The 10,951-nt window shown below is 39.7% G+C and overlaps 1 protein-coding gene across 1 annotated transcript in view; it reads left to right on the top strand.

Moving 5' to 3' along the window:
- The window catches only part of BIRC6 (baculoviral IAP repeat containing 6), a 414,467-nt gene that overhangs the window by 87,127 nt on the left and 316,389 nt on the right, over positions 1 to 10,951 (top strand). Inside the window, exons 14-15 of the mRNA XM_019526709.1 lie at positions 7,556 to 7,716; positions 9,981 to 10,112. Of these exons, the coding sequence (XP_019382254.1) occupies positions 7,556 to 7,716; positions 9,981 to 10,112 (293 nt within the window). The remainder of the gene's footprint in view (positions 1 to 7,555; positions 7,717 to 9,980; positions 10,113 to 10,951) is intronic.

Below are 10,951 nucleotides of genomic sequence, written 5' to 3'. Positions count from 1 at the left end.
CCTTCCCCCCCCCCCCCCCCCCCCCCCCGCACTCAGCACCGTTTTGTAACCTGGCCCCGCTGCCAGCCTCGGCCCCATGCTGGCTCTGGTTTACCCACTGGGGCTGCGTGTGGTGACAGCATCTGTGGCCCCCTCACTTGCCGCGCTGGGCAGTGTTTGCCACTGCTGCCTCTGGGCTGCCCAGAGTGTGAGCTCTGGGCAGGCAGCAACAGCTAACACTGCCTTGCATGGCAAGTTGCGGGGGCCGCAGCTGCTGCTGCTGACAGATGAGCCCAGAGCCAGCACGGAGCCCAGGCTGGCAGCAGAGCTAGGTTACAAGCTTGTGTTGAGCGTGGGGAAAAGTGGCCAGTGCCGGCGGGTCCCAGCTGGTAGGGTCTCTATGCAGCCAGGCCAGCTCCCTGCTCTCCCTGCTGGTGCAGCCCAGCCTGGCTCCACAGACCCCTGCCAGCCTGTGCCCTGCTTTGGGCCCCACTGGTGCTGGCCCTGGGACATTGGTCCCAAGATGGTGACCAGGGGGCGGGGCACCTGTCAAGGGGTGGGCTACCCATGCAGCCCTCAGCAGCTTGCCAAAACTGGGTAAGTGGCCCTTCGCCCAAAATAATTGCCTGTCCCTGGTTTAGATCCACCAGTTGTCTGATTTTAATATGGTCATTCTCTTGAACCTCAAAGAGAGAGAGGAATATAATTCTGTAAGTAAATTTAAACGAATAGCCCTGTGCTACACTGGAGCTCTCTTAGTTCTAGCTCCTTTGTCTGTGACTTAAAAAGTATGCCTAAAATTAATATTAAAAAACTAAAAAAAATATGGACTGGGCTTCAAAATGAAATGTTCTCTAAATATTAATAGTTTTAGCTGTAGATTTGCTGAAATTGCAAGTTAAAGTTAAAGTGGACCAGTCAGATTTCCTACACTTAGATTCTGTTAGTTTGTTATTTTGAACACTGTCTGATTTATCTTGCACTACTCTTTCAAACTCAAAATATAAACAAATTTACAGGTGTAAAATTTGTCTGTAGAAGTTAAGTGCAAAGAGGAAGGAGGAAAACTCAAATATGTTAATACCTCATTCAGGGTTCTATATTACCATATTTACTCTAATACAAGACAAGGGGGAAGGGGCTGTTGGGGGGGGCAGAAGGCAAAGGGGTCACCTAACTTCCCCCCACCCCCAGTTTTTTATTTTTCTTGATATAGCTATGGAAAGGGGACAAATTCAAGGCAAAACTCCAGTAATTAGATTCTATAGCAAGAAAATTATAACAAACTTATACATTTTCCATATATAGAATCTGATTATTGGGTGGGGGGGTTGTTTTGTATTCAAGTGAATAAGGTAGCTGTCTGTGCTAACTCAGCTATTGAACCTGGAAATTATTAGGCTGAAGTCTAATTGAGATATTCACAGCAGGCAGCTTCAGTGAAAAGCCAAGTAATATGTCAGGATGCATAATAGGCATAAGTAATGATATGAAAATACTATGATATATAAATGAATAATGTGCCCTAGTTGAGAATACTGCACTTTCAGTCTGGGCACCTATGTGGAAGAGGTACTACAGAATCAGAAGAGATTCAGAGAAGGGTACAGAAAGAGTGAAAAGTTGAGATTTATTTACTAGAGAAGAGGGTTAGAGATGCATGCTAAACGCATGTAAAATAATACATAGTATATATTCATAGCTTCCTGTTTCTCTCTGTCACAAAAAATAAGGACATTCAGTGAAACTGAAAGGTGAAAAATTCAAAACTGCTAAAACAGAAATAAGTTTTCATTTCACGCATAATTAGACAGTGAAGCTCAGTACTATAGGGTGTCAATGAAACAAAGTTTACAGTAAGCTAAGGAGGACTAAAAATGTCTATGGGTAATGAATATTCAGTTTCATTAATTTTAATGAAGAGTTTTTAGAAGGGATTAAAAAAACTCCATGCTTCAAAGTTTAAGCAAATGTATATTAGGGATTAGTTATGAGACTGTTGTAAGGGTATAATATCCCACATCTGCTACTTCTGTGATAAGTATATCTTCTTCTGTTGGCTATTGTAAGTGATAGGACTTTGTGGACTATAAATTTCATATTCCTGTTTAAAAAAAAAAAAAAAGTCACACATGAATTAAAGACACTCATCCAAATTTTCTGACTCTCACTTTAAAAAACAGAAACAAAGAGGCAGTTTGAAAAGATGCACTATCTAAAGCATATTAGAGCTTTTTGTTCTGAAACTCACATTTAAGGGTACAGTACAGTTTTTTTTTTTAGAAGAAATATATTGTTTAAAACAAATGTTTTGTATTCAAAGGAATATGACAATTCAATATAGCAAATGTTGTCTTGCAAAATAAGGTGACTAGTCAAGCAGGCTTCCTACTTCATTTCTGCATGTTGGGTTTGAGCTAGACAGTACTTGCTGTTTGAGCGAACTTGATGTTTAAGGATGATCAGTTGCATCTAAGATATAATGCTTTGCATGAACATTAATTCCAATTATACATTCATATCATATTAGCATCGCTTTTATATTGCGTCCAATGTGTGGTAGGTGTGATTTGGAGCATATGAAGGACAGGATAGCTTCTGAGGCACTTAGTCTAAGGTTTTTCAAAATAGTCCATATTCCTTCAGTTGAAGAATGTTTGCATGAGTTAACATTATTAACACTGTCCTAGATATACTTTCCATTTGGGGTTGAGGAAGGTTGGTTTTGTCCCCTTTATATGGACTGTTAGAATTTTACTGTTGCCCAGTGGTTCAGACGATGTGCTTGGGGGGATGTGGACCACTGATTGTGAACTAGATGAGTAGCCATCTGGTTTGTAAAAGCTAGCCAGGGGAGACCAGGGCCACTGCTAGTGGCGATTATCAGTGCCTCACTGGGAGAGAGCAGGGTAATGGACATTCCTAAATCTGCAATTATCTGGCCTGTGCTCAAGAAACCAGTGCTTGATGCTGACTCCTTAGCTACTTATTGCCTGGTCTATAACCACTTCTTCTTGGGAAGGGTCATTAAATAGGTGGTTGTCCAGAGCTCCAGGTGCATTTGGATGTTACTGGATTCCTGAACCCTTGCCAGTCTGGCTTTTGTCTTGGATATAGAAGAGATTGCATTTGTGGCCTTGGTTGATAATCCTCACCTTGAGATTGACAGGGAAAATTGTGCTCTGCTGATCTTACCAGATCTTTTAGTGTTCCTGGATACAGTTGACCATGAGGTACTGTTAAAGTGTTTACATGTCTTGGTGGGTATTCCTGGGACCACTCTAAATTGGTTCCACTCTTTTCTAGCAAGGAGATCCCAGATGGTGATGATGAGTGAGTGCTTGTTCTACCCTTAGGACCTTTCCTGTGGGGTCTCCCAGTGGTCCATCTTGTCATCCCTCTTGTTCAGTGTGTATATAAAGCTGCTAGGCAAGGTTGTGGAGACTTAGAGTGAGGTGCCATCTGTATGCTGATGATGCCCAGCTACAACTCTCAGGCCCTAGTCCTTCAGTCTCAGTCTTTTCCCATTGTGTGGCTATAGGTGGGGATTGGATGCAGGTGAACCAGTTGAAACTGAACCCAGACAAGACCAAAGTGATGTTGATGGGCAAATTGCTTTATTTAGAGGGGAACTGGGACATGTATCATCGCGGGGTTCAGCTTCTCGTCACTCAGGGACACGGACTTGAGGTGCTTTTGGATCTTTTGCTGCACCTGGATCTTAAGGTGGCAGCAGTGGCTAGGAGATTCAGATTAAGATGTGGCCACCATTGCATTGCCCTCCACATGGGGCTACCCTTGAAGGCTGGGTGGAAGCTGTAGCTAATGCAGGTTGTGGCAGCACATCATTTGATGGGGGCAAGTCTCCAGGGGCATGCAGCTCCAGTGCTCCAGAGTGTGCATTGGTTCCCAGTAGCTTTCCCAGTGCAATTCAAGGTCCTGGTTTTGACTTACAAGGCCCTAAATGGTCTGGGCCCTAGACACCTAAAGGACTGTCATCTCCCTTCTGCCCCATTGCTATCTCTAACTTCAGTGAGAGCAACTTCCTGCAAATACTGTTAGTCCACCAAGTTTGCCTGGTGAAAACACAAGAGGTTCTTCTCAATAGTTGTTCCCCAGCTTTGGAATTTCCTCCCTTCAGAAGCCTGCCAGACCTGAGTCTGGACACCTTTGGGGGTGCTGTAACACCTTCCTAACTGGGCAGGAGTTCAGGAAACAGAGCTAGGCTTGGATATTGTTTTGGGGGGTTTGTTTTAGGTTAACATTCTAGTTACCTTTGTAAGTTGTTTTCTTCTCTTGTTTGTACCTGTTTTATATGTTGTTATTGGTCCTTTATTGTAAGCTGCCCCAATTCTTTGTTGAAGGGCAGTATATGTATCAAATAAAGAAATAATGAGGGAATTGCATTTTGTTTCAAATTTTCGCTGTACTTTTGGCCATTGAGAATATTCTTCAGTGTGGGTGCATCTACATGAGACACTATGTTGCCATGGTGACACGCTGTGGAAACATAGCTCATCGCTGTGGTGGGCACATACTGTGACACTGGCAGTACTGTGCAGTAGCAACAAGCAGTAGGGTTGGAAATGACCCATGTGCCTCTGGGACTGCACAGTAACAACTGTGCAGTCGGTGCCATGTGTGAACGTGCCCTGTGTCTTCTTAAACAGATCTAAACAAAAGCAAACTCCTCTCCTTTTCCTTTTTCGTGACCTCCTAAAACAAATTGGTATTCCTAGTGTTGAATAGCTACCATATTCCATTCCAGAAATTATTGTTCTCTGTCATGCAGTTTGTAAAGGACTTCCAGGGCTCCTCTGGACTTCACAGGCTATCTGTATATGCACAAACTGAGTTTCAGCTTCTGTCCAATAGACTTCATTATGTCTTGGCTTTTTAACTTCCTCAAATTTCCTCCTTGCCTCAGGCTTAACCTCAGAAATGCCACCATTATACTGATAATCACTTACTTGTTGGTCCTTTTTTTCCATAATAGGTTGCAGTTTAATACTGACCAAATGAAGCTTCTGGGCCTTGAATTTTCTTCTTTATTAGGATCACCCAAGCACTTGGGTCTGCAGAGGCAGAAACAGACACCACAAAACCCAAACAGCAAACTTTACAGGCTGTTGAAGAGGGATTGCTGATTACGGTTTAAAAACTGTTTAATTCTAAGTTTCCACATTGTGTAAAATGATCTTGGAGGACTGACATAATTGCTACAGTAGCAAACATCTACATTTTTCATTTTTTACTGAATGTGCCGTCATAAAATTCTCTATCTTACCATGTAAGTCTGTGCAGGTTAGGAAGTTATTTCCTCCCCTGAAATGAACCAGTGTTTTGTCTCATTCTTACATAATTTCCCAAAAGGCAGCATTTCTGCTGTATCTTTGGTTTAGATATGTTATGTCAGCAAGAAACAGAGGGAAATAGGAGTAAAATCTATATCAGGGCTGTCCAGGTTCTAAACCCCTAGGGGCTGTATGCTCCATGGGCTGCATCAGGCACACTATGGGGGGTGCCTCACTGTGCAATGCACCATGCAGATGCTGCAGTTCCTCCTGGGCGTGGCCCTGGCTTCACCCTCACTCTCCCTGCTGCTGCTGGAAGGCAGGAAGGGGAGCTGGGGAGGGGAGGTAGCCTGGAGATAGAGGTGGGGAAGGGTGAAGGGAAGGGGAAAACCTGCATATTAACCTCTTGCAGGTTATCAGTTGGACAGCCGTAATTTAGATCACTTCAGAACAGTACAAAGGAAAAGAATAAAATACTTTTCCTCAGGGAACAGGGGCATAGGTTGTAGCTGTGTTGGTCTAAGGACATAGGCAGACATGATTCTTTGTGTGAATCTGATATATTTGATTAGAACAACTCAAATAGTTGGAAAAATTCTTCCTTGCAAATTTTCGGATATAAATACTCTTCGTCAGGCTGAGGAAGCAGAGCACACACCAACTGCAGATGCTTCCTCAGCCTGACAAAAGGTATTTATACCTGAAAGCTTGCAAAGCTTTTTCCAACTATTTGAGTTGGTCTAATAAAAGATATCAGATTTACCCAAAGAACCTTGTCTGCTTATCTCATGGAAATAATTCATATAATTATTTTTTTTTTTCCGTAGCAGAGCACAAACCATTTTTATGTCTGACCTCCTTTTGGCTCTATCTTATTTTTGTTAAATATGCAAGAACTTGTGGCATAGGATGTGTATGCTGGTACTTTTGAAAAGCAGTATTTTGTGTATATACTATACACACACCTAAAATATTCCTTCAGAATGGATATGTATACTAGAAATTATATTTATATTTTTAAAAGAAAAATGGCTAAATATTTGTACGAGTCATGCTCTAAAGAAGATGCTGTGAGGAACCAGAGTTGTTTTTTTGTTTTTTTTAATAAACAGTGGATCTAAATTGTGTACTTGCTGAGATTCTTCTCTTTTGAGTTCATCACAAATGCCCAAGACTGATATGAATGACCCTCAAGATGACTTTAAAAAATTTTAGCAATTTGTTAAAACTTGATAAGATTATGCAGGGAACCTTGATTTAGTATGTAATATATCTGTTGATAAAAATACCATTTTACAATATGGTCATTAATGAGGATAATCTTTTTACAATAATTAGTCAAATTCTGGTGGGGTTCTCATTTTAACATTAGTCATAGCTCTAGGACAACCAAAATTTATAGAGGTCCTTTACAGGTGGACTGGGAAAAAATAAGAATAAGCAGATATGTTAGGAAATGTATGTAAATGTAACACTTAGAAGCATAATTAGTTTAATTTGAATTGCATTTTTCTCAAGTTTGAACTACTATTGCAAAGCTTAGTGTATCAAACTATGAAACTTTGATCATTGAGGGATACTTATTATCTCAAGTTTACACTTTCAGTATAAAACAAAGTTGGCTTCAAAAGGAAAATATGACTCATTAAAAGAAAGCTGCACCCATTTTGCTCAGCGCAGGCTTCTGAGTGTGCACCTGGTAAGAAGCACTTCTCATCCTGTATAAATTGTCAAATGTATTTCAGAATTTTGAATTGAAATTTAGTATTTTGAGCCTTCTGGAGATGGCTACTGAAAAGTGACAGGGTTTGACATCATCAATATAAAAGGCCAACTTCACAGCCTGCAAAGCAGTTACTTCGGTAGTTTACAAGTTGGAAGACCATTCATGTTTAATAAGCATTTTCTACATTGAATTTTTTTTTCTGATAGTTAAACAGGTAATTATTAAAGTATTGCGGAGGCAGTACTGACATGCAGGTGATAAGAAGTTTGGGGCTTTTTACCATTATTTATTTTCAAACATCTTGACTCAGTCTCTTGACATTTGGTTTTTTAATGTATTCTGCACGTAGTAAAGATGGTTAATTGTAGTTTAAGAAACTTTGTTTTGCTTCAGAGATTCATGTGGCTATCAACTAATACAAAATTACTTTTTCCTCGCAACATTAGAGAACAGTGCTCTGTACACAGAATGAACTGGGTAATGCTACTTGTTTGATTGATCAGAACTTGTTCTGTAACACTGTATCTACAATCCTATTTTTTTTCCTCCCCAACAGCAACAGCTGGGATGAACATGTCTTTGAATTGGTTTTGCCAAAAGCCTGTATGGTTGGACATGTGGACTTCAAATTTGTGTTGAATTCAAACATCACAAACATTCCACAAATTCAAGTGACTTTACTGAAAAATAAAGCTCCAGGCTTAGGGAAAGTCAATGGTAAGAAAGAAGTAAAAAGTATCTGTCTAATGAGATCTTCTTTTCTTAAATTCCCTACTTACACAATTCTGATATTTCAGATTTTACATAATCGTCGTGAGCATTTTTAATTTGCAGTTAGCTCAGTTTTTCTCGTATTTCTAAGCAATGTTCTATTTTAATTCTTTCTACAATTTATCTTTTTAACTTAGTAATATTGAAAACGTAAAATAATTGACAACTAGCCTAAGTTTTATGTAAGGAAGAAGAATGTTTAGCTAAAAAAGTAATAGGTGGAATTGAATTCTCTGCTCATCTTCTGTAGATTCTGAGGCTCCATTAAAAGAAAGTTGTAGTCAAATACCAATGTCACTAGGAATTCTGAGATGTGCAAAATCTTTATTCCATCTTTTCTTAATCAGAAGACCCTTTTAAATTGATCTCCCTGCTTTTTTTTTTAACTCTAGATCATAAATGGAAATTCATTTTGCAAATGTTTGTGCTTATAAGGTTTTGGGGAGTACCTTACTAAAAATAACTAATACTTTAATGTATCAACAAGTTGGGGATGATAACCTAACATTTGCTGTTCTGGGAACAGAAGCCAGTTTTACCAACAGCATTGGACTCAGTGGTTAGTCCCATCTATCTCTGCAAATTTAAATCCTCAAATTAGTATTGTCAGTGTTCTCCTATTTTTGTTTATGCACATGGCAAAACTGGATCACTAAAGAGGGTTTAACCATACACCTGAGTAATTAAGTTAACATTATAGTAACTCTTCAATAATAAAAACAATTTCAGGTATATTAATGCCAAAGATTCCTGTTGACCTTTCTTTCTTTTAAGAATTATGTATTGCAGAATATTTGCAGAAAACAAACTTTACACTAATGAAATTGATTATCTATATGAGAAATTTCCCTCCTTTACACCAAGGCAGTAGGTGGAAAGAGAAAGAGGCTTATATGGGTAGACAAATCGAGCAGAACATCTCGAGGTTGGGCATCTGAGAGCACATCCATATTGTGATTGGGAATTGGTCCCTTCCTCCTGTTCTTCACTTTCCCTTTGGCTGGGGAAGAGGGACTATACTAGCCACTTGGCTCCCTGATGGCCATGTGACCTGTCTCCTCTCTCTATCTCCTACCCATCTAAATGTTGCAGGCTTTCCAGAAGCTTTCCTCACAGCGGCTTTGCTTTTCTCACAGTGTTTTGCAGGCAAAGTTGGAAAGAAATTGAAAGAACTAGAATGTTTTTAATATTGGGGAAGATTGTTTAGTTAATAGCAACTTGTGATTGGTCTCTACTGTTGAATAAGGGCTAAAAATGCTGCGTCTTAGAGCCACGGGACATAGGATATTAAATCAGGAGTATCAAACTCAGGCCACACGGGCTGGATGAGTAGTGTAGGACCAGTCTTTGGGCCAGACAGGGCCCACAAACAATTCAGTGCATAGGAACTGATGAGCATGCAGCTCTGGCCACATGGGCAGTGCATGTGCCAGCCCAGATAAAGACCCATGGGCAGCATGCATGCTGGACCAGATGAAAGGGCTTCATGGGCCAGATCTTAAACACTATAGCATTAGACCTTGCACTTGTAGGAAAAGATGAGACTGCACAAATTTGCAGACATAGATTATCTCTTTAACTACTACTTCTTGCCCTGTAAGGGGAGAGGAGTATGATTCAAGTGTGAAGTGAATCGTAAGGGTTAAGAAGGTTCCATTCAGTTGTTTTATATGGAACGCTGTACTGGAACCAGTTGAGAGCCAGAGGGAACTGCATGATGCCCCTCTTCAGGTTTAATTTATTTTTTTTAAATCGTGGCTTGCAACTGTAAATTCATCCTAGATGCATGTCACTTATTTGCTTGCATGTCCTGGTCGGTTGTAAATTGAGAGAGGTTTAGATGGAAATACAAACGCACGCATGCATGTTCAAGCAAACTAGCAAACAGTGCTATCATGTTTGTTATAAAATACAATCTTAAGACAAAGAATTATTGGTAGAAATGGTTTGACCAGTTTTAAAAAATTCCCAGATGGTGGCCTGCTTGCAAATAATCTATAGACTAGGGCTTAATTTGCTTATTATTTTGAATGACTTTTTCACATCTAGTTTAAATACTAAAAACTGTCAGAAGCTCCCCACTTTTGTACTGGAGCAGATCATTTTGTTGATCTTTGAGGGGGAAAAATGATAAATCTGCATTGTGAACACTTCTTAATGGAAAATAGAAGCCTTAAATTTCAGAGCGTTTCTCTTTTTTTTTCCTGCAGAAGCAGCAGTAGATAGACAGATCACATTTCCTTTATCTCCAGCTCCTAATGTTGAAATGGAGAGAAATGGAAAGCCAACAGTGGTTGAATTCAATGAAGAAATGCAGAACATGGATATAGAAGAACCACAGTGTGAGTTCACTTTATATGATCACACCATATATTTATATTTTGGAAATTATTAAAATTTGAAAAAAATGTTTAATTCATATTGTAATACCTGTATAAACATTTAAAGGTAAGTAAAGACTGATGCAAATTGTCTTTAAATCTAAAGTCTGTTCAGCGCTACTTAATGTAATCTTGCATTGTTGCTTCTCTTTCTCTTGAGTCTGTTACTGTACTCAGTAAACAGATGAAAGCAAAAAAAAAGTGGAGGCTCTGCTTTGTATTTAGAAGTAGATCAGTGTTTTTATTTGAATAGAGAAATATGATGCAGTAGATTTGGTATGGTACCTTTCAAGTGCATCTGTCATGTCTTTTGCTTCAACAGTGGTTTTAATTGTTGCTTCTCTTACATAGCTTTCATATAGAATTTTCTTGGCATGCCTACTTCTTGGTTTGTAGTTCCAAGTGTAACATTTCAAGCTACAAATTCTTAGCTTGTCAAATTACCTTCACAGCTTATTAAAATTGCTTACCCCCCCCCCTTCCCTATTTAGCTCATTATAGCAGGTCTCTCTTGAAAAGCCTCTGAGAGAGTCAGTTCTGCAACAGAACTTGGAAGGGTATCAAATTGAATCTTTGTGGAGGTGCCTGGTACTTAAAAAGCGGTGGGGCTGAATAAGCACCACCAGTGTCCATTGTTCTCTCTGCTACTTCCTTCCAGCAGCATAATAGGGTGCAGACAGACGTAACATGTAAACCTTTTTTAAATGCTGTTTAAACCACTAGTATCTAGATGTACATGTCAATTTAGAATAGTTTAAACTTCCTAGAACCATGCTCTCCTCTGCGCACCCCCCCCCCCC

Source organism: Gavialis gangeticus, unplaced genomic scaffold (genome assembly GCF_001723915.1).
Source record: "Gavialis gangeticus isolate Ggan-Ray unplaced genomic scaffold, GavGan_comp1, whole genome shotgun sequence".
NCBI lineage: Eukaryota > Metazoa > Chordata > Crocodylia > Gavialidae > Gavialis > Gavialis gangeticus.
The sequence above is the reverse complement of the archived record's forward strand: the minus strand, read 5'-3'. Positions and strand labels throughout refer to the sequence as shown.